The following is a 23960-nucleotide window of genomic DNA, read 5'->3' as shown; positions in this document are numbered from 1 at the left end:
CCAGATCGCCACAGAAAAGACAAGGATGCTGACAGTATGCTAAGGGGATAAGTTATGCCATGGCAATCATCTAACAGTAATTGTCTTGATGGAATGCCTACAGTGTGCAAATGAGGGCTACCCGAACAAGATGTGTTGGCTTTTGTCAAGACCTCTGTTACGCTTATAAGGCACACATTATCTCAAAGATTGCAGTCTTATGCCAGGACCACTGCCACGCCTAGAATACCCACAATAAGGTAAAAAGGAGCACTTGTGAAGGGCCGTAATAATGAATAGAAAATTCGCATCTCTTTATCAGTGTTGCAGCCAATTCAATCTCCCAATTTCTCTCTCATATCCACCTGTGTTTTACGTGGTCATCTCCCTCCAGTTCTCCCATCTTCTGTCTCGCTTCTTTTTAGTTCTCTAGTTCAATCCTATCACCTGAAGGACCGTTTGTGCCCTACTTTTCATCATTCTTCTCTGAAAGCTTATCATCACTTTCCTATGTAATCCTTTCTACCATCCATTTCTGTTTTCCAACCATTGTCTCCTCATTTGTTTCCTTCCTTTCTAACTTCACCTCTCCACTCATTATGTCTGAATTCGGGTTTTCACCTCCTTGTCTGGCTTGCTTTTACCTTGATTTCTATTTCAATACTGTCATATTTTCTTTCTTTTCCACCTCCTCTCTTTCTTTCTTTCCAGCTTATCCTTTTTTTTAATTTCTCCTTTGTTCGTTATTCTTTCCTTTTACTCGATTTTTTCTCTTTCCTTTTTCATAACTCTTTACTGACCCTTTTGCCTTTTCTTTATTTCTCCTCTCCTTCATGGATGTGTCTTTTTTCTCCGTCTCTTCCCATTCCTCTCTTTCGTTCTTATTTCTCAGTTATTTCTTTCACCATCTTCTTGTTTTTTCCTTTTTTCTTCGTTCTCTCTACTTTTCTTCCCACTATATGTTATCCTCCTTTTCTGCTTCTCTTATATTTTACCTACCATTTCTTTCTTTGTTTTCCCACTTTTCTTGTGCTTGCTTTCTTTTTTCTATTTCCTTTCTTTTTCGCTCCTTCCTTATTGTATTCTTTCTTTCCTTTTTTCTTTCCTCTTTCTTTTGTTGTCTTTTTTCTTATCTTCTGTCATCCTTTATTTCATTTCATCATCTTTCTCTTTCCATTTATTTTTTATTCCCGTTTCTTTCCCTCCATTGCTCTTTTCTGTGTCCCATGTTCTCATCATTTTAGTTCACTACTTTCCCATTTACTTTCTATTCTTTCATTTGTTCTACTCCCATTTTATTATAATGTACTTTTTTCTCTCCCAAAACCCGTTCTCCACCCTGCCTTCTTCTGCTACCATTCTCTTTCTATACCCTTTATTTTCTTTATTTCTGTTCTTTATTTTGCCCACCTTCCCACCTTTTTCTTTTTCTCACCCTTTCTTCATTTTCTCTTTCTGTCTCTATCGCACCCCCTTTCCATTTCTTTCAATCTTATCCCTTTCTCTTTCTTTATCTTAATTTCTACTTCTTTAATTTTCTCCTTTTCTTTTTCTTCCATTCTTGCCATTCTATCTTTTCTTATTCGCTCATATTGCTTCCTCTTCTTCTCTCCTTTCACTCTTTCTCTCTCCTCTTGTTTAACTTTCTTACCCCTTTCTTTATTTTTGTTCTAGCTTGCTGTATTTCTTTCTCGTAGTTTTCTGTCTTTCTCTCCCTTTCTCCCCATTTCCTCCCCGTCTCTAATTCTCCCTGTTATCGACCTTTGTCCTTATTTCTTACTCTTTCTCGCATCTTCTTACCTCTTCTCTATCTTTCTTCTGTTTCACTTTTGCCCTTTTTCTCTTTTATTTTCCCATTCTTTCATCCTCTCTTTCATTTCTTGTCTCATTCTTTCTCCCTTTCTTTCTTTTCCTCCTTCCTTCTGCCACTCTTCCCCGCTTCTGTTATCATTTTGGGCTTATTTCCTTTATATGTTTATTTTTGTTCTTTCCTCGTTGTGCAGTTTTCCCAATTTACCCCTTACTTTCTTTCCCTCTCGCACCCTTTCTTTCTTATTTCTCTAATTCTTAAACTTTGGTCTACTAATTTCTTTTCGCTTCCTTTCATACTTTCTTTTGTTCTCCCTCACTTTCTTTCTCATTTTACTTCTCTCTTCCATCTTCCTCTAAGCTCATTGTTTCCTACTTTCTGTCTCTTTATTCTCCTTCCTCTTACTCAATCATTCTCTCTCACTTTATTTCTCCATTTCTTTCTCCTTCGTCTTGCCTCGCCCTTTCTTTGCTTCTCTTTCATTTCTCCTTCCTTTGTTTTTCTTTCCGAATAACTTTTTCTTCCGTTATTTGTTTGTTCCATTATTTCTTTCTTCCTGTCTTTTTTATTTCCCTTTCTTCCTCCTCTTTCTTCTTCTTCCTTTCCTCCTCCCAACTCTTTTGTTCATCCTAATTCAGTCTTTCTTTCCTTCTCCTAACATTATTAGTTACTTCCTTTCTCCTAACTTTTTCTTTCCTTGTTTTTTCATTAACTCTTTCTCACTTCTATTTCTTTATTTCTGTCTTCCGTCTAGCTATTTCTTTCTTTCTTTGTTTCATTCTTCATCCACCACCCCTCAGATCGGTCATGGAATCCTCTTAGTGTTCCTCAAGCACTTCTGTCTGTATACATGAAGCCAGAAGGAGGGCAACAAAGGAAAATCACTGTTTTAGAGTGAGCTTGCTTAAGGGCACCTATAGACCCTTTGGCAGCCCTTCTTAATTATGGCTGGAAGAGGATGAGAGTGTTGACACCTGACCCATTTTAATAGAGGGACAGACTGTCACAAGCCATTCACATCCTTTTAATCCACTGGGTAAGTATAACTAATCAGGTACAGAAACCAAATACACATTATTCCAAAGAGGTGAGTCGGAACAAGAATAGAGGGGGTCAACTGTTCACATACAGTGACGAGGCCATGGAGCTGATTGAGCGAGGACTGGCAGTGGATGTGGTGACATGAGAAAGGCTGAGAAAGAAAGCATGATAAAAAATCGAGAGAAATGAAACAGAGAACGTGAGGGAGAAAAGAAGTAAAATGAAGTGCTCTAGTAAAGGAGGGTTAGAGACTATGAGGGGGAGGTGTTTCTATGCTGAAGGCACTATGGAGTAGGTAAGCGGATGAACAGTAGACAAAGACAGAGAGTGAGGAGAAAGTCTATCTCTATCATTAAAGAAGGGAGGAAATCAATGCTTTGATACAAAGCATCAAGTAGGATTTCCTTGTAGAAGGAAAAAGACAATAAGTAAGCAAGTGCAAATGAACCTATGCATTTCTTGATACCATTCATAAAATAAAAGTACCCTTCATACATTATTAAATTTGACTGATAAAGCTTTCAAACAGTATTGCTAGCATTTTGGAGAATTGAGAGAAGTCATTAATTTGTCCCAAACTTAGAAGTAACCACAAGGCAGCACATTTTCCAGTTTTGTTGATACATAGGGCCTTCATGTTCTAGTTGTCAATGATCTACTGTGAACCTCTGGCAGCTGTATCTGATCTTGAAGGCAACCATCTAGGAGAAGGGAATGGTTGATTCCATGTTTTGATAAAAAGCCATGATTATTTTCTTGAGTACAAGTAATAACAACCTAGAAAATTGGATGTGATGAAAGTGAAAACCTTTTTTGTTGGAAGGCAAATCCAGGTTAGACCCCTTCTGCACATAAGTCTGATTGCTTTTTTCGATACAGAAATGTATATAAATGTGATTGACGTCTCATCTAATGATGTAAAATGGAATTCTGTGTTTTTCTTATTGCTTCTCAATTTTTGGACGTCTAATGGTGTTGCTAGATGGCATATGTTGCATATGCCTCTTCTTTGATGCAAACGCTTGTTGATTCATTACTTGCGCTAGATCTTTCTTTACCAAGCAGGGATGCAGCCAAAAACAGGGCCCAGGATTCCTAGCCAAGCACAAGTTGTTATTTCTGTTTGGTCTGACTTGACAGCACAGCTGGCTGCAGACTTACTGTTACCAGTTCTTTTACTGGTCAAACATACATGTGCAGTGAGGGGAGTGCATAGTGCACTCCCCTCACTGCTTGCCACCCCATGGCCCCGCACCTTTCACAAGGAAGGGACAATAAACCTAGGGGCATATTTATACTTGTTTTGCACCGAATGTGTGTCATTTTATTTTTTTTACGCAAATTCGGTGGAAAACTAACTCCATATTTATACTTTGGCGCTAGACCCGTCTAGAATCAAATCTATGGAGTTAAAGTCATTTTTTGGATCTGGAAACCTACTTTGCGTCAATGAGATGCAAAGTAGATGTTCCCGTGCAAAAAATGACTATCTACCCTTACCGCCATATTTATCCCCCGTGCTAAAATCACGCATGGGGGGGGAGGGGTCAAATAATTATACAAAGCTTGCTTTGCACCATTATTTAACGCCTGGGTCAGGTGCAGGCGTTAGGGGACCATTGGGCCTATTGTCATGGTGGACACCCAGGGACACCCCCACCCACACCAGAGGGACAGCGGAGGATGGGGGACCCCATCCCAGGTAAGTATAGGTAAGAACAGGTACATTTTTTTTTTTTTTTTAAGTGCCATTGGGGACCCTGAAATAGGCCCCCCTACATGGCACTGGGTGCAGTGGCCATGCCCAGGGGACCCTGGTCCCCTGTGCCGGCCATTGGGGTGGTGAGCATGACTCCTGACTTTTCTAAGACAGGAGTCATGCGGTATGGATGGTTTTGCATTAGAAAATGACGCTAGGCTGGTTAGTCTTTTTTTTTTTTCCTAACCTGCCTTCTGTCATTTTTTTGGTGCAAAACCCCCTTCTTTCATACCGCCAGCTCCACCCGGCTAACGTTTTTTTTTTTTACGCTAGCCTACCCTTTGCACCGGCTTGCACCGTTCCATAAATATGGTGCCCGGATGGTGCTCAGAAATGGTGCAAGCCAGTGCTAAACTTTTTGGTGCACAACTTCGTTAATGCAGTTTTGCACCAAAAAGTATAAATCAGGCCATAGTTTATTGTCCCTTCCTTATGAAAGGTTTGCAGCTTCTGCTGCTGGTGGGGGGAGGGGAGGGGCTAATGCTCCTCCACCCAAATGGAGGAGCCGCCACAGGAAACAATTATTTGTTTATTGGTTATTTGACTGCAGCAGGCTTTTTAATGTTTTAATCAGTGCACTTGCCTCCTAGAATGTCCTAACTGCACTGGTAAACAAGTGGCAAACTGGCTGAGTGCAGCGTTTATATGTCGGGTCAGCCTGGAACCATGCTAGAGTTATCATTTAGAGCTAGTTTTAGTGCACACAGCGTTGTTAAATATACCTAGGGCCACTGGAATTACGCAATGCTACATGCAGTGTTTTCCACATAATTATGGATTTGCCACATAATCCATCATCATCTGCAGAATGTGCAGATTTTAACACAAAAAACTGCCTCTAGCTCATAACTATAAAAATGTGGTAAAACACTACCAAACGTGTTGCTGCCCTTTGACTTGCATTGCGTCACAGAGACTAATCACTTTTCAGTTAGTGGTTGTTTTATTTCAGAGCTAAACTGATATTTATGAGGAGAAATATTTGCCCATACAGTGTGAACTCGTGCAAAGCTCACAAAATATTGAAGTACTACTGCTTCAAAATGTGCTACATTACACCTATTATTTGCCTTTTTTTGATATCTTGTTTAGTCAGCCCTGCCTCATAATTTGATCCTCCCATGCCCCATAATTCTAGTGGCCCTGAATATATCTTTGACTGGTCAGCAAGAGCAAAACAGGAAATTAAAGAATTGCACTTGTATCAAAGGCTGTCACGAGCGCAGACGTAGAAGGTTGTGTGCTCTGTACCAGTCATTGAGTTTTAGGACAGTTGTTCTAGGTCAAAGATAGAACACACTGCTCTAGAACCCAAGAATAGGCGACAAAGGGATGACGACAGTAGTGGAGCTGTGCATTAGAGGGCAGGCTTCAGCGCTGTCCCTCTCGCCCCAGGAGAGTGGGTTCCGGCAGTTTCCATGGAAACAAAGCCATTTTTAGGGTAAGATAAATACATAGCCATGATGGAAGGGGAGATAGAAAGATCACTGCTAACGTGATTAAAATGGAGAGCCAGGTTCTCAGGTCAAGATTTAAAATGTAGACCTATTCACAGCCCATTAAGTGTGAAGAAACAGAAGTGGGGGTAGGGAGAATGGGGTAAAGGAGGAACGCAGGGAAGAGAGGATTGAGGGATCCAGGAGTGGGAGCGGGAGAGAGGATGGGGAGAGCAAGAGATGGAAGTGAGAGATAGGACAGCGATGAAATGCGCGAATAGAAAAGATGGAGACAAAGATAGGGGCAGAGATGGGCCAGAGCGTAGATTAGGGAAAGTGAGGGATTGGCATGGAAAATATGGGAATGAAGGAAGAGCGGGGAAAAAGAGGAAATGTGGAGAGAGGAATTGTGAGGGGTAAATAATCAGGACAAAGGAGAGTGAGAATTAGAGAGGCAGAGAGTGGACGGGGGAAGAGAGTGATGAAGGAGAAAAGGGTGAGACATATCAAAGGGTACGGGGTCTAAGGGAACCAGGTGGGCTGAAAAGAGAGTGAGTATTAAGAGAGCAGAGGTGGGGAAGGTGAGAGACGGCGAGAGAGAAGGAACAAGACACAAAAAAGATAGTGACTGGGGCGGCAAAAACGGGTATCCAAAGAATACGAGTGGAGGAAAGAAAAAGAGAAGAGTGGGCGATAATACTGCAGGATAGAGAGACAGAGGGCGGGGACAGATATGGGACGGGGGACGCATATGAGACGAAAGAGTGTGACAGAGGGAGGTGAATAGCGGATGCACAGAGAGAGACCCTGCAGGAACGAGCAAGAACAAAGACTAAAATGCCAGTTGAAAAGTAGGGCGCTGCAGCCGGCGTAGGAATACCGAGGACGCGATGCCGCACCGGGAGGTACAGGTTGTGGAGTCCAGAGCGGGGACCCACAGGCTGTTGGGTGTGCGGGCCCGAGAGACTGCTGCGTCCACCCGGACCGCGACTCCTGGAGAGACAGGAAGGGAGAGAGAGAAGCGACGGGAGAAGGGAGAAGATTGGGAAAATGAAAGGGGAGAGCGAGGGTGAGAATAGGAGTAAAAGATTGAAATGGGAAGGGAGGATCTGATAACAAGAGGTACCGATGGGGGATAGAAGAGGAAACGAAGGAATGATATTTAGAAATAAAGGGACGTATCAGCATTCGAAGCGAGGGAAGGGAAATAGAAAAAGAGAGAAAGATCAAGAGAGAAAGGATGAGACCGGAGGTAGGTGCGGTAGGAAGGAAGAGGGAGGCACACACAGGGATTAAGAGAATGTGAGGGATTTGAAGGGCAGAGGAGGAAGGTTTATTTTCTTTTTAAATGTAACTCTGGTCCCGGTATTGGTTAAGCAGTCACGAGCGGCCGAGACTGCAAAGCGCGCTTTGCTGCAGCACTTCTCAGAGCAGTGATTGTGTGAGCGCTAGAGAATGGGCTTCGGCAATCAGACCAGATGCCTGACTGCAGGTATTCAGGGCGGTGGCTGTAGGCGGAGACTCCCCCCGGGTGCAGGCGTATGTGGAGAGAGAATGAGGCACTCTTTTTAGGATACAGGGACCCTGTGTCTCTCATCCTTCAATGGAGCACTCTTTTTAGGACACATGGACCCTGGGTCTCTCATCCTTCAATGGAGCGCTCTTTTTAGGATACATGGACCCTCTGTTTAGCGATGGATGCAACCCTGGTTCCCTCATTCATCAATGGAGCGCTCTGTTTAAGGATGGATGCAACCTTGGTTCTCTCATTCATCAATGGAGCGCTCTGTTTAAGGATGCATGCAACCTTGGTTCTCAAATTCATCAATGGAGCGCTCTGTTTAGGGCAGCATGCAACCCTGGTTCTCTCATTCATCAATGGAGTGCTCTGTTTAAGGATGAATGCAACCCTCGTTCTCTCATTCATCAATGGAGTGCTCTGTTTAAGGATGCATGCAACCTTGGTTCTCTCATTCACCAATGGACCACTCTGTTTAAGGATGCATGCAACCCTGTTTTTCTCATTTATCAATGGACCACTCTGTTTAAGGATGCATGGAACCTTGGTTCTCTCATTCATCAATGGAGCACTCTGTTTAAGGATGCATGCAACCCTGGTTCTCCCATTTATCAATGGACTGCTCTGTTTAAGGATGGGTGCAACCTTGGTTCTCTCATTCATCAATGGAGCGCTCTGTTTAAGGATGCATGCAACTGTGGTTCTCTCATTTATCAATGGACTGCTCTGTTTAAGGATGGGTGCAACCTTGGTTCTCTCATTCTTCAATGGAGCACTCTGTTTAAGGATGGATGCAACCCTGGTTCTCCCATTCATCAATGGAGCGCTCTGTTTAACGATGGATGCAACCCTGGTTCTCTCTCTCATCAATGGAGCCCTCTGTTTAACGATAGATGCAACCCTGGTTCTCTCATTCATCATTGGAGCGCTCTGTTTAAGGATGCATGGAACCCTGGTTCTCTCATTCATCAATGGACCACTCTGTTTAAGGATGCATGGAACCTTGGTTCTCTCATTCATCAATGGAGCACTCTGTTTAAGGATGCATGCAACCCTGGTTCTCTCATTTATCAATGGACTGCTCTGTTTAAGGATGGGTGCAACCTTGGTTCTCTCATTCATCAATGGAGCGCTCTGTTTAAGGATGCATGCAACCCTGGTTCTCTGATTTATCAATGGACTGCTCTGTTTAAGGATGAGTGCAACCTTGATTCTCTCATTCTTCAATGGAGCGCTCTGTTTAAGGATGGATGCAACCCTGGTTCTCCCATTCATCAATGGAGAGCTCTGTTTAACGATGGATGCCACCCTGGTTCTCTCATTCATCAATGGAGCGCTCTGTTTAATGATGGATGCAACCCTGGTTCTCTCATTCATCAATGGAGCGCTCTGTTTAAGGATGCATGCAACCTTGGTTCTCAAATTCATCAATGGAGCGTTATGTTTAGGGCGGCATGCAACCCTGGTTCTCTCATTTATCAATGGACCACTCTGTTTAAGGATGCATGGAACCCTGGTTCTCTCATTCATCAATGGAGCGCTCTGTTTAAGGATGCTTGCAACCCTGGTTCTCTCATTTATCAATGGAGGGCTCTGTTTAAGGATGCATGCAACCTTGTTTCTCTTATTCACCAATGGAGCACTCTGTTTAAGGATGTATGCAATCCTGGTTCTCTCATTTATCAATGGACCGCTCTGTTTAAGGATGTGTGGAACCCTGGTTCTCTCATTCATCAAAGAAGCGCTCTGTTTAAGGATGCATGCAACCCTGGTTCCCTTCTTCATCAATGCAGCACTCTGTTTAAGGATGCATGGAACTCTGATTCTCTCATTCTTCAATGGAGCGCTTTGTTTAAGGATGCATGCAACCCTGGTTCTATCATTCTTCAACGGAGAAGTCTTTTTAGGATACCTGGACAGTGGTTCTCTCATCCTTTAATGGAGTACTCTGTTTAATGAAACATGAAACCCTGGTTCTATTATTCTTCAACAGAACGCTCTGTTTAAGAATGAATAGAATCCTGGTTGTGCCATTATTCAATGTAGTGCACTCTCTGATGATGTGTGAGGCCTCTGGTTCTCGCCTTCAAGAGAGTACTTTCTTTTACCATGTCAGGCTCTTGTTCCTCATTCTTCAAGTGAACACTCTCATTTAGGATGTCAGGGATCTTCATCTCTAATTCTCCAAGAAAGTGCTCTTTTAAGTTCTCTCATTCTTCAAAGAAGCCCTCTTCTTTAATGATGCTAGAGCTCCTTGTTCTCTCATTCTTCAAGGGAGCGCTGTCTTTTACGAAGTCAGAGTGTATGGTTCTCTCATTCTTGAACAGAGCACTCTCTTTAAGGATGTCAGGGCTCCTTGTTCTTTCATTCTTCAAGGAAGCACTCACTTTAATTATGCCAGAGCACCTTGTTCTCCCATTCTTCAAGGAAACACTCTCTTAAATGACACTAGGGCTCCTTGTTCTCTCATTCTTCAAGGGAACAATATCTTTTAGTATGTCAGAGCCCATCGTTCTCTCATTCTTGAATGGAGCACTCTTTCTAAGGATGTCAGGGCTCCTGATTCTCGTGTTTTTCAAGGGAGCACTCTCTTTAACATTTTACAGACTTCTTGTTCTTTCATTTTTCAAATAAGTGCTCCTTGTAGTCGGAAGCACTCTTTTTGAGGATGTTAAGGCTCATGGGTCTCTTTTTCATTAAGTAAGCACTGTCGTTAAGGACATCAGGCCTCCTTGTTCTCTTATTCTTCAAGGAAGCCATGTCTTTAAGGGTGTCGGTGAACACTCTTCTTTCATTTTTCAAGGAATCACTTTCTTTAGTGAAGAAAGGAGTCCTTGTTCTCGTGTTCTTCAAGGAAGCACTCCCCTTATGGATGTCAGGGCCCCTGGTTATGAAAACCATTCAAACTATGGGATTTCCATTGTGTAAGCTCTGACAGTGGTTCCTAACTCCATTCCTGAAGTTCTATATTGTGAGGTATAGTGGCAGCAGGTAGATGTTTGTGAGCCAGAGGAAAATGTAAACATAAGTTCATTAATCATTTAGGATTTCTTAGATTAAAAATTGTACATTTTTATAAATGATTAATGCACTGTGGGTTTTGAATGGTGTAATTTTAGTATATTTCTACATTACAATATGGCGGAGATATAAAATGAATGCTGGTTTTATTTTCTTAACCGGTCGCTGGAATGTATACACATTAATTAATGCTATTTCGGGAACACGTCATACGCCTGGGTGAAAGACTATACACTTATATCCCTTGGGTGATTATTGAAGACCCTCCTCTGTCCAATTGGATATTTTGATAGTTTATTTTAAGACATATAGGGGGTCATTCTGACTACCGCCGGCGGCGGTAACCGCACGCCCGGCGGGAGCCGCCGAATGACCGCACCGCGGTCAAATGACCGCAGCGGTCATTCTGAGTTTCCCGCTGGGCTGGCGGACGACCGCCAGAAGGCCGCCCGCCAGCCCAGCGGGAAACCCCCTTCCACAAGGATGCCGGCTCCGAATGGAGCCGGCGGAGTGGAAGGCGTGCGACGGGTGCAGTTGCACCCGTCGCGATTTTCAGTGTCTGCCAGGCAGACACTGAAAATCTATGTGGGGCCCTGTTAGGGGGCCCCTGCAGTGCCCATGCCTATGGCATGGGCACTGCAGGGGCCCCCAGGGGCCCCACGACACCCGTTACTGCCATCCTGTTCCTGGCGGTGAAAACCGCCAGGAACAGGATGGCGGTAAGGGGTCGGAATCCCCATGGCGGCGCTGCTTGCAGCGCCGCCGTGGAGGATTCCCTGGGGCAGCGGGAAACCGGCGGGACACCGCCGGTTTCTGACCGCGGCTGTACCGCCGCGGTCAGAATGCCCATGGAAGCACCGCCAGCCTGTTGGCGGTGCTTCCGCGGTCGTTGGCCCTGGCGGTCCATGACCGCCAGGGTCAGAATGACCCCCATAGTAGACTCATGTGCCCTAACTATCCTTTATTGGACCCCCACCTCCCCCGTGATTTTGAGAAGCTCTAGGTTTTACAAGAAATACCTATTTCTTCTTAGTACACATAACTGAGGAATTATCTGGCATCCTATTGCTTTAAAGATGTGATGTCTAATCTCTAGCTTCACTGAGACATTTGTGCACTTCAAGCCGGGACCAGCATAGGGTACATGGCAGACGCCAATAGGAGGAAAGCCTGCAGACATTGCAGCTGGAGGCGACTATAAATTGAGCATCTCTGTCAACAGCACTCTTGCAGATGCTGGGTCCACCCAAGCCCACACAGGCTCACCATTGGTAAAACCAGCATTCTTGACAATCAAAAGAGGTACAAAATGCGAGAGGTGGGTAGGTAGGACAGTTGCCAATTTTGTTTGGAGGCAGTGCCTTTAAGCCCAGCTTTAAATGATGCACTGAGTTCACTTACTGCATAGTGATAGGTAAGCTTTTTGTTTTTTGATTAGTGTTTTAAAAAATTACGAAAATTATAAATTTATAAAAACGAAAATTGGGATTCAATTTCTTTTTTCTTTTTTTTTGTGATTCCTTGACATGATGCTGAATGAATGTGTAGCGTCTATTCGTCATAGGCTCTTTACAGGTCCGTTTCACTTCTATCCCTGCCACTCCCTTCATATCCTCTAGGGACAGGGTTTGCAAGAGCTGTGCCAGGGATAGCCACAGGCACCCTTTGCTATACCCATCTACCCCAACTGACGCCCAAGAAGATAGGTCGAGAAGAAACAGTCCAAAAGTCAAGGCTTACTTTACCTTAGGATGCACTGAGTGGTGTCAGCAGCTTGGAGAGTGGTGAGTTCAGTGCCAATGGCGTAACAAAGGCCCCCACAGCCCTTGCAGAGCTGGGGCCCATAGAACTCCAGGGGGCCTCCTCAGCACAGTACCTGGGCTTGAGAGCTCCTGAATTAGTCCAGAGAGGGGGGCTCCATGTACTTTGCAGGGGGAGCTTAAGTTTCATTATGCCACTGTTCAGTGCTTCAGCCTAGTCTGAAGCCTGTTGTAACAAACCTGTCAACAGACCAGCAACGCAGCTTTTAATAGTCCCGCCCAGGAGTGATGGGCTTTTACTAGTGGGGTAATTATAAGATCAGTTTTAGAAGAAGAGCTACTGCTAGTGAACTTAGGGCAGTGCAGGACAAGGTTTTGAAAGGCTGACCCATGGTATCTGGTGTATGGTCTGTTTGGTATGTGAAAGCCCTAGGTGATGCAGTGGTTCTTTGGAGACATTCAAGGTAGAAATATTGAATTGTTACATCCCTGCGGTAGGTCTGTATGTTGCAGTGCTCCTCACGTCTCCAGAGATGACAGTGACATTTGTGTTCTGTGAACACTGTTCACAAAGAATTCCACAAATTATAAGCTTTTGCCACACTGTGTGGGTTAACTGTGAGAGAGTGTGAGTTCAAAATGTGTTTCATCAGTTTAAAATGTTTCTTGGGGTGATTTATTTTTGTGACAGTGTGGCCTCGAGGTACTAGGTTTGGTTCTTGCTGGTGTTACTTTTGTACACTTTCTAGTGTCTCCTTATTTGACATAGGCCTTGCAAAGGACTTAGCGAACATTAGCTTTCAGTAGGTGGAGCAGGTTTTCCCTTATATATTAACTCAGTTGAACACAGCTGTGCAGTTTGCTTTGCATTTTTAGGTCTAACATATTAGACAGTCCATTCACTGTCTGTTGTGAGGCATATTGTGGCTTAAAAAGAATACAGGGAGACTTGAAGCCCAACCATTGCTTACCACTGGTTGACTTTCCTGTCACTCTCTTTTGCCTGCTTCTTATGCATGCCTCAGCTTGTCAGTCTTGTACATGCTCCTCCCATGAATCAAAGCCTGTTTACCATCACCTGATTGGTTACCATCTCTGCTTCTACTGCTTGCTTTGCAAGCACTGCTCTTTTTCAGTTGAGCACTCCATGAAAGTGCATGTATTCTTGAACTGTCGCCCTTATGTACATCTTTTCCCCTGCAATCCCAGTTTCTCTCTGTCACCGAAGTACTTCTCCCTAACCACTCGTGGTTGCGTTCACCTATATGCTTTTTCCCATTCCTTCCCCACACCCTCCATGTGCTTTCCAGTCCCTCCCGTTCTCCCCTGTGTTTTTTTTTTGGGCTTCCTCTCTTTCTCCTGCACACCCGTGCACCCTTTCTCCTGCACATCTGTGTTGCTTCGGCTCCCCCAATACCTGACCCCACTCTGTTGCTTTGGCTTCCCTCTCCCCATTGCTCAAGTTTCCACCCCACCACGCTTAAAAAAAAAAAAACACTTTGCATGTTTTATTTTCTTCTTAGTTACAATCCAGCTTGGATTTGGCTTTGCCAGTACATGTTAAGGTAGGTGGTGGCAGCTCACCAACAAAGACCATTTTTTGCCCTATGGTAGATAAAAGTAGTAGAACTCAGAGGAGCTGACCTGAGATGACAATTCTTTAAAATTCGGCTATATCCATTTTTAGGTCGAGCGTGCAAGCGCTTTGACCTCTTGTAAGTATTGTGGGCTTTTAACCACGCCCAACACTTTCACTCTTTCATGAACTTGCCTTCCAAAAAGTCTTTGTTTTCATTGGTAAATGCTTTACATTTGTCCCTCCTTGGGGAGGTTTTGATACTGCCTTGTTTATAATGGTGTTTTGAGAGAGTGTGAGGTGCTCACAAAAAGAGGTTATTTAGAGATTGTTGGGTAGACTGCTGGCCCAATTTGGAGTGTATGCCGGCAACTACGCTCTAAAAAGGATGGACTGGACATCTGCCATTTTTTGCCAGATGTCCTGCATCCATAAAACTCTAAAGAACCCCCCAAAGTGTTTTATGTTGAAAAAGTGGGTAAAGATACATGATTCCAAATCTACTTCCTCCCTTCATTTTCACTTACATTAGCTACCTTGTGTCCTTAAAGATTTCACTTATTTTCCCTTTAGTCATATATCAATCAGCTTCTACATAGGTCATAATCGTCATTATACTGTCTTGTAAACTCCTTAATGCCGCAATCCTAGAGGACTCTTCACCTTATCTTTCATAACCAGACACTGAGTGCGTTCTGACTCTGACCCGCACTAGTCACTTCAAGTGCTTCATCGTTGAGTTTGAACTCATTCACAAACTCTCATTGAAGTCTGCAGTCGGTTATGTGTCATTATAATGCATACAAAGACATTGGGATTCGCTACATTGCAACTACAACATCAGGAACGTACCTACTTCAGAACACTGCAGGTACGATTAATTTATTTTAAATGGCTTTATGTGTGGGGGGAGGGCTCGGAGGGAAGGGTGGGCGTGTGTGTGATTTTGTTTGTGTGTGTACTTTTTATGGGAGGGTGAGATAAACAACCCCAAACCACATTTCTATATATATAAATGTATATTTTCCGCTTGTTGGGGGTAGGATCCCTCCCTCGAATCCCCCTTTTTTTACCTCTCTTTTCTCTTAGGGGTAAGCAGTGTTTCTGAAGTAGCATAACTAGGATGGAAAGGTCTATGCACGAGTCCTTCTGGTATGTTATAAAACATTAATCTAGTTGCTTCGGAGGGAGATTGCACTTTCATGTAGACAAACATGTTGATGTGTTCTTGTCCATTTTGATTCTCCCTCCTCTTAAAATAACCTTTCATCAATGCACGTGGAATGGCAATTTAAATACCCCTGTTCTGCTGTCCGAATCTGCCTGTTTGCAGTTTTCGCGCGCCCCCAGGTATGTATGGCTCGTAGGTGGGTCTCTAACGGATCTGCTTCAGAATTACAGGAAGTAGTGGTAATTGGTCCTTCTGCCAATTCCAGGATTGCTGCTATAGGAAACAAAGCTCTAAAGTGGAATAGTTGAGAATCCAGGCTGCAGTGGCCCTGGGTTAAGTTCGGATTCAAAATTGCAGAGTTGTTGTTAGTAAAGACTAATGCATCTTATCTATTTCCACACATAACATATATGTCAAAGTGAATACTGTGCGACTCCTAAGAAATGCTGTTAGAAAGATGAGACAAGAAGGCTGCTGGTAGTCTCTGCAAGGTTCACCTTAGAAAGGTCCATTATTATTTTACTGTGATGGTGGCAGTGGTCCCCATTTATCCATCCAACATGGTCACTGTGGACCCCTTCTGAATCTGTAACATCCATGCGAATAAAGAAAAGTAACCCCTTGCCAGTGTATTTCAACTTTCCCTACTCTCGCTGTGGTAAAGTAATCATCAGACAATTCTTCCACTGATACCATTGGCCTGCCACCATCATCACTCAAATAAGCTGCAGTTTAATCTTTGAGTAGATGGGGTTACTTCTACAAAGGTGATCAGGGAAACTCTGACTAAGGGAAGCAGCTTGAAGTACGACTTCCTTGTTCGGGGCCTTAACCACGCATGTGCTTAACCACACACATGCGGGGTTAAGGCACAGAAGAAGGGAGTCGGCTGAGGAGGAGGACACGATCAAGGAGGAGGTAAGTGGGGCTGGAACTGGGGCTGTTTTAGGGGCGGGTATTTTTAGTTTTAGGGGCGGGGGTGGGTTTCGGGGTATTTTTAGTTTTAGGAGCGGGGTGGGGGTCTGGGGTATTTTTACTTTTTGGGGGTGGGGATTGGGGTAGTTTAGGTTTTAGGGGCGGGCGGGTGGGGAGGTCAGGGTATTTTTAGTTTTTGGGGGTGGGGGTTGGAGTGGTTTAGGGGCGGGGAGGGGGGCCAGGGCATTTTTTGTTTTATGGTCGGGTGGGGGGTCGGGTATTTTTTGTTTTTGTGGGTGGGGGTCAGGGTGGTTTAGGGGCGGGGAGAGGTGTTGCAGCATTTTTTGTTTTAGGGACAGGGGTGGGGGGGTCGGGGTATTTTTAGATTTAGGTGAGGGGTGGGGGGTCTGGGGTATTTTACTTTTTGGGGGTGGGGGTTGGGGTAGTTTAGGTTTTAGGAGCGGGGTGGGGGTTTAGGGTGGTTTTAGGGGTGGGGTGGTCGCTGTAATTTTAGGGGGTGGAGGTTGGGGTGGTTTTAGGGGCGGGTGAGGGGGTGGGGGTGGTTTTAGGTTTAAGGGGCGGGGTGGGGGTTGGGGTGGTTTTAGGTTTTAGGGGTGGGGTTGTGGTAATTTTAGGGGCAGGGGGTTGGGGTGGTTTTAGGTTTCAGGGGAAGGATGGGGGGGTCAGGGTAATTTTAGGGGCGGGTGGGAGGTTGGGGTGGTTTTAGGGGCAGGCTGTGGGGGGTTGCGGCAATTTTTAGGGTTGGGGGGCCACATGCTGGAACCACGCATGCCATTCACTAATGCCTTTACCAGAAATGCCCTTACAATGAAAAATCATTGTTAAGGCATTCGTGGTAAAGGCATTAGTGATAACAGCGCGGTCGTTGTTCCAACTGCATTGTTTAGGCATGCGTGGTTCCAGCATGCGTTGTTGCGACATACATTCTCTGACTAAACTTCCTACTGAAGAAGCCTTGCCTCTTACCTGGAATTTGAGGCGGTGGAAGAGGGGCCTAAGGGCAGACTGTCTTAGTTTAGTTAAAAAGTCGGAGGTAATAAGTGAAATGTTTCAGTGTAGAGCAGCTATGACCATGGCTATATGTTTGGCACAAGTGGTCGATGATGAGCAAGTAGGAAATCGATCTCTTGTAGCTGGGAAGCTGCATTCCTCTTCAACAGAATGTTGTTCCTCCTCTTTGGTTCCTTGAGAAGCAGGAATATTACTGGGTCACTGGGTAGTGACGGAATTATCATACCCAATGTTATCTGTAGACCCAGATTTACTGTTCTTTCCAAATCTGGGGTTGTCAACACTTCAAAAACGAAGGCGTTATGTAGAACAGAACAAGGCCATCTTCTCTATTTCGACAACATTCCTACACCAAGAGAGGATTTAGCTCTTCAATGGAAACCCTTGTGCTTGAAAAGAATGAAGACATTACAAACTGCTAATCTAGGTAATGGCATGTTGGTGATTACTAAACATTTTGGGACTCACAAAATCCCATTGTTTTTCTATCTATGCTGAATTGTGTAATTTTGTACCTTGGCCTTTCAGATGTCTGCCCCCTGTGCACCTGGTCCTAAACATCATTCTTCCTAATTTTCCTTTGTAACTTACACCACAGCAAAAATCAACAATGTGCTTATCACAGTGACACTCACATGTATGTCCTCACAGATCTGCAAATGTTTTAGAGTGGGTATTACAGTGTGGTTTACCAACCGTTGTTACTGTAGAACGAAAGTTTGTGGGTGAGAGGGAAATTGTGCCTACCTGTTTTGGTCACTTCGCTCATGTTGAGATAGTCCAGAAATGGAACAGCTAAACCCTGGCCCAGGAAGATTTTCACCAGCTTCATGGCAATCTCTTGACGGCTTTCCACAGAGCTGATCTCCTCCAGCATGGTCAGAGGTGTGATGTCTTCATCCTGGACATAGCATGAGAGTACAGTATAGAATAAGATACCACCCTACAGAGGACTCAAAGGCTGTGTCATCCAATACTGGGAGTTGGTGCAACTTTACCCCTCCTCCCAAAACGGAATGCCTGACACATTGAGACAGGAAACAATCCTATCACTTTAATCCTGATCTGTCCAGCGCTGAGCTATTGGCATGCCTCTACATTGCTAAGCTCCCTCTATTTCACTATAGCAGTGGACAATATCTTTCTCTCATGGATTCGGAGTCACCTTTAAGTGGGTCAGTTTCCATTCTTCATACACTGAGACCTGTTCAGTCCTACTCAAGATCTGCTGCCAGGAATGTCAAAGTCTCAAGCTCTCTCTCGGAGAGGGATACGACCAGCTATTGTATACCATCTAAAGTCTTTATTTTGAGTAAAAAAAACTTCCTGATCATGATGTTACGGAAGGAAATAATGTGAGCATTCCATTACAATCTCATGTGAAAACCTAAAGCTATTCTGCTTTCTCAGAAGCACCATCGATTCATATGACTATATGAATATATAAACTAGAATCATACCATCAAAACACACAATAAATGCACATTGTGGTGCAATAAGAAAATAAATGCATAATCTATTGCAAATTAGTAACAATTTATATGACCAAGGCAGCTGAGCAAATGCATACCATGGTGGTATGTGGGGAGCTAAAAGGAAAATATATGGTAAGCAGAAGTCTATGGATCATTCTGTTCCAGGGTGGTAGAGATCAGTCTTTCTGTCTCCTGCCTACAGAGTGACAGAGGATCAGCAGCATGGTGGTAGGATTCGAACCAAACAAAGACAGCAAATACCATAAATGCTGTTACATCACGACTCACCTCTGCTGGGTACAGAATAGACTCCACCAACAGTTCGATAAGAGGCTGATAATACATGGATGGCAGGATCCGGTCCTCTGCTAGACGAACCTTCAGTCTCAGTGCTCCCAGCTTTCCACTGGAACCAAAAGACGATAGATCTGTATAAGCATCATAATGTAGGTTTTCACAGACAGACTTTCAGGTAAATACACATGATCATCATGGTGGTTTCTATAGGCACAGATCACTCAGGTGTATGCATATAGTTGGTTATCCAAAATGTCTATATAGACAGTCACTGACTTATGTATAGGTTGTCATCAAACAGGTTTTAATGGACACAGACCAAACTGGTATGTATATTTGGTTGGTCGTAATGGTTTGTCTTAGGGTGACCACCTCTACAGCCCTGAACTTTTCACCTTCAAATCATTGATGTCATGTGTATCTAATAAGTTGAATGGAAGCAAAACAAGACTACAGCTATCCAGTTCTAAACAGCATTGAATGTGTCCTTTACCTATTCTGGATCATATTCTCTTGCTGACAGCTCAAGGTAACTGAGCTGCCTTTGTCCTACTCAACCTGTCAGCAGAGTTAAACAGACAACCACATTCTGCTGTCCCACCTTTTCCAATCAGGCCCTTGCTTGGTTTACTGATTACCCTCATGACGACTCCCAAACACCAACTACCCTTCTCTGGGTGCACTCACTGATGTCTAATCCAGAGACCAACAGGGCTCTTCGCTCAGCCCCATACTTTTCAATATTTATGTTTCTCCACCTGCTCTTCTCAGCTGCTCGTTCAGGTGCTCTTTCATGACATATGTGCATGACATGCACATTCTGCTTCATCACCAAGCATCTTCCCCTTCCAGTCATATCAACTATCAAAAGTGCCTCAGATACGCTGGCTCATGGATGAATCATAATTCATTAAAAATCAGTACCTACAAAACTGAAATCTTGATCATTGGTCAGCATTCTTCTGTCTGTTGCTTTAACTGGCGACCGTTGATGTGGGTCGACCATCAACTCCTGTACAAGATGTCAGAAACCATGGCTTCTGGTTCAGTCACAAACTCTCTTTAATCTCTCAGACCAATAACATCTCTTCATTCCATTTTCTCTATTTGCATCTTTTGTGCAAGATGATTCCTTTTCTCAATTTATCTTCAACGAAGACAATTGTTCAAGCTGTCATACTATGAGATCTGACTACTGCAATTTTCTATACCTTAGTTTTCCTTCTTATGCCGTCAACTATCTACTTTGATTCAACATGCTTCTATTTGCTAGATATTTAACCTTCCCAATGGTCCTTACATCTCTTCTTTTCTGTCCTCTCTTCTCTGGCTCCCCGTTCTTGGGTGCACTGTTCTCTTTGTCTGCTTCTCTGAGAACGACACAAACCTGTGCCCTATTTCCTTCAAGTCAAATTTTCATACTTTTCACCATCTTGAACCCTTAGCTCAGCTTCACTGAGGCTTCTCACAGCCCCTCGTACTAGTCTGCTCCGGAGGCTCTTTCTTTTAAATTCTAGTTAGTAAAAGCATGGCACTCTTCTCTCTCTTTCACTCTCTCTCTCACTCGCTCCAACTCATCAACAGCCATCTTTCATTTTGGAAAAGTATGACTGCGTTTTTCTAGATCTGTTTAATCCGTCCTGCTAATGGTCTCAGCACCATGGTACCTTGTTGGGTGACAGTTCGTGCTCAATAGAGTATTCTTCATCATCATCGTCATCATTATATAACACCAGTAATGAGATGAGCCATCACACAAAATTCCAGGACTGGAAACAGTGTCTCCAACAACCTGAAGGAGGTGGTCACCCTAGTTAATATAGCCATGTTTCGTTTATGTAGAAACATAATAAAAACATATGAAAACACATTTTCCATATGTGAGTAGACCCACAAGCCATACAGTTAAGTATGCACAGGTAATTACCATCCAATTAAGGCCTAACACACACACACCACGCCCAGATTAGGATATCTTGCAAGTACATGTAAAGGGACAACATGAAGACATGCATGGACAAACACGTAATCCAGGGCAAGTGTGACAATATGCCAACACACATTTATCTATTTGATATACATTGACAGCATGCAGGTATGAATAAGTATATATAGATACATATACATGTGCATGTCACAATCATGCACGGGCACACACCAAGCAGGTAACTTACTCAAACTAAGCTAAGGCATTTTCATATTCCTTGAATGTGTTTTAAACATTACCATACATACAAATTAATCATGTAGGTATGTAGAAACAGAGATATCCTCTATGAGCTAGGACTCATATATGTATGCCTAGATACACGTATCACCAAGTTATATTTAGACCTATGCAACACACATGCCTGAAGCTTCACATGTATGCAAGGAGTCACAAACAATATGTGTAATGTAACGGTATGTATACAACATACAGCAACAGACAGGCTAATACAAGCATGACACAAACAGCTAAGCATCGACACAAGCGAAATATTTTATAGAAATCTATCAGATGTAAATACAAGACAGCTAGGGACAAAAATATAATACATATAACATATTGCATTATACATGGAAACGCCTGTACTGTAGGTGTTGAAGGTGTACTGTAGGTGTTGAAATTTAAGTGGCTTTGGTCACAATACAAACATCTAAGTAGTTTCTATGCTGTGTTTTTCCTCCCCTAGTTAGTGTCACATTAGTGCACCCTAACCAGAGAGTCCTATCAGATCATTGTATATGTATATGGGATTCGTACAGGAAAAAACCTTTGTTTTCTTCACTAAAAAGTTCCAATGACTTTTGAAAATGCAGATTTAAATCGGACAGTATATACGTTAAGTGATGTTTTGTTATTTCTAAGACCACACAAGTTGAAATTCGTGATGTTGCTGGGTGACACAAAAATAACACCAAGTTCTAACAACCAACAAGAGAGACGAGAATGACATATAATAAACAAAACCAAGACGAAGCTGGTTTGTAAGAGATGCACTTTATATATGAAAAAAACAGGTCTTCAGGCGTTTTCTAACGACCATATTATGTACTGGATTCTGTTCGTAAACTGCATGGCAGTTCAGGCAAGGAATTCTAGGGTGAAAAACAGAGCTATCTCACAGAAAAAGAACTGGAGGTAAAAAAAGGGAGGGCACATATAGATGTCCTTCATCACCTAAATTAATGATTACCTCAAAAAATGTACTTGTAAAACATGTTATCATTGCATACAAACACATACACACTTTACGCAGTACATTCAGAGATCCAGGTCCTAAATACAAACACCATGCAGGTATACCTAGGTCATTGCATCACGTGTGCGTTGATAGACATAGACACATAGGCAGGCATCATAAAAATGTAGAGTGTAAACATACTTTCAATTAACCCAGACACAGTTCTTCAAATACCTCCAGCTCAGACATGCCCTGAGGGTTCACCTACCATCCACCAGCCCTTTACCGGAATTTAACCCCCTTGAGGCAAAACTACTCATGGGCAATCTGATGGGGAAAGGTGTCTCCCAAATATACAAAATGTTAATCAATAACTCCCCCCAAAACCTGAACTCCACCAGAATAAAATGGGAGTCATGGGTGGGTGCCTTAGAGGAGTCGGAGTGGAAGGAGGCCTTGATGGTGCCCAGGGAACTTGCAGTGTCGGCCAGACTCCGCACCATCCAATTTTACTACTTACACAAAGCCTATTTATCACCATCTAGACTGTACCGGGCGGGCTTACGCCCCTCAGCCCAATGTCCACGGTGTGGGGGAGGCCCTGCGGACTTCTTTCATATGGTATGGTCCTGTAACGTGATACAGATATATTGGGGCCGGGTATTCCAGGAGATCGGGGCCGCCCTGGGGCGGGAGATTCAGAAATCTGCTAAACTGGCCCTACTGGAGGTAATGGAGGAGATGGGAGGTCCATGGGTGAAGCGAGCCATGGCTGCCACGGCCATTTTGGTAGCCAAAAGAGACATTGCCGCCACCTGGATCTTTCCCGAGGGCCCATCAATCCGAAAGTGGCGAAGGGGCGTAGACTGGTGCGCCAACCAAGAGAAAGTGGTGTATGAATCTAGAGGCTGCCCCCAGAAATTTGAGAAAATTTGGGGGGGATGGATGGATGTATCATCATGAAATGGGGAAAAGACAACAGGAAAGTGGTACTGAAATTTATACTGAATGCTATGGTTAATCCACACTTGAATTCAAACTGTCTATTGGGGTGTTCTGTCGCTAAAATGTATTGCCCTATAATTGTCCACTGCTGTGCTTACCTGCTTTACTTAAAGTTCTTCCTATGCTTTATAAAACAAACAAAAAATTTGCTTATCAAATTTTTTTTAGAGAGCCTGTTAGAAATGGGGTCCCTAGTTGGCAGTGGTTTGCACCTTGTCCAAGTAGGGACCCTCACTCTAGTCAAGGTAAGGGAGTCACACAGCTAAGATAACCTTGCTCACCTCCTTGGTAGCTTGGCACGAGCAGTCAGGGTTATCTCAGAGGCAATGTGTAAAGTATTTGTACAGACACAAAGAAACACAATGAAAATACCACAAAAATACTTCACGCCAGTTTAGGAAAATAGCAAATATTTATCTGAGTAAAACAAGACTGTAACGAAAAAAATCTGACAAACACAAACAAAGATATCACTTCTGAAAGATTAAATGCAATTGTAGTTCCTTGAAATCAATGAAGTGCGTGATTGAGGCAAAGTATTGGAGATGGGTCAAAAACAAAGACGATGCGGGCCACAGGGGAGGTGATGCATCGAAAGAGCCAGAGATGCGTCAGATCCTTACTGTTGCAGGGGAGGTGATGTGTCGGTTTCTTACTGCCACCGGGGCGGTGATGCGTCATTTGCAGCGTGAAGCATCTGCTCCTTTCTGTGGTGCGGTGTTGATGAAGGAAATGGTGCCCAGGGATGATGCATTAGTGATGCATCAGAAGTCAAGCCGCAATGTGTGTCAATCTCACAGCGATGAAGCAGGCACTGCATCAGAATCAGGGTGATGCAGCAAGGACTCCAGTGATGTGGAGCTCAAAACTCACACAGCAGCGGTTCTTCTGACGCACTGCGACAGAAAGCTGGGGCCTGTGTGGAAAACTGTGGTTGTTGCATCAAGCGGGGATCACACTCCGGTTCAGGCAGCAGCACTGCATTGAATTCTTCCAG

The 23960-nt window shown here is 43.7% G+C and overlaps 1 protein-coding gene across 2 annotated transcripts in view; it reads right to left on the bottom strand.

Annotated features, from left to right (window-relative positions):
- RASAL1 (RAS protein activator like 1) overlaps window positions 1-23960 on the bottom strand; it is a 658663-nt gene that overhangs the window by 141932 nt on the left and 492771 nt on the right. For both annotated transcript variants that reach the window (XM_069214557.1, XM_069214558.1), the window contains exons 9-10: window positions 18783-18900; window positions 17767-17920 (exon numbers count right to left, since the gene is read on the bottom strand). In XM_069214557.1, coding sequence (XP_069070658.1) covers window positions 17767-17920; window positions 18783-18900 — 272 coding nt within the window. The remainder of the gene's footprint in view (window positions 1-17766; window positions 17921-18782; window positions 18901-23960) is intronic.

The sequence above is a fragment of the Pleurodeles waltl genome, chromosome 11 (genome assembly GCF_031143425.1).
Source record: "Pleurodeles waltl isolate 20211129_DDA chromosome 11, aPleWal1.hap1.20221129, whole genome shotgun sequence".
NCBI classification, from domain to species: domain Eukaryota; kingdom Metazoa; phylum Chordata; class Amphibia; order Caudata; family Salamandridae; genus Pleurodeles; species Pleurodeles waltl.
The sequence above is the reverse complement of the archived record's forward strand: the minus strand, read 5'-3'. Positions and strand labels throughout refer to the sequence as shown.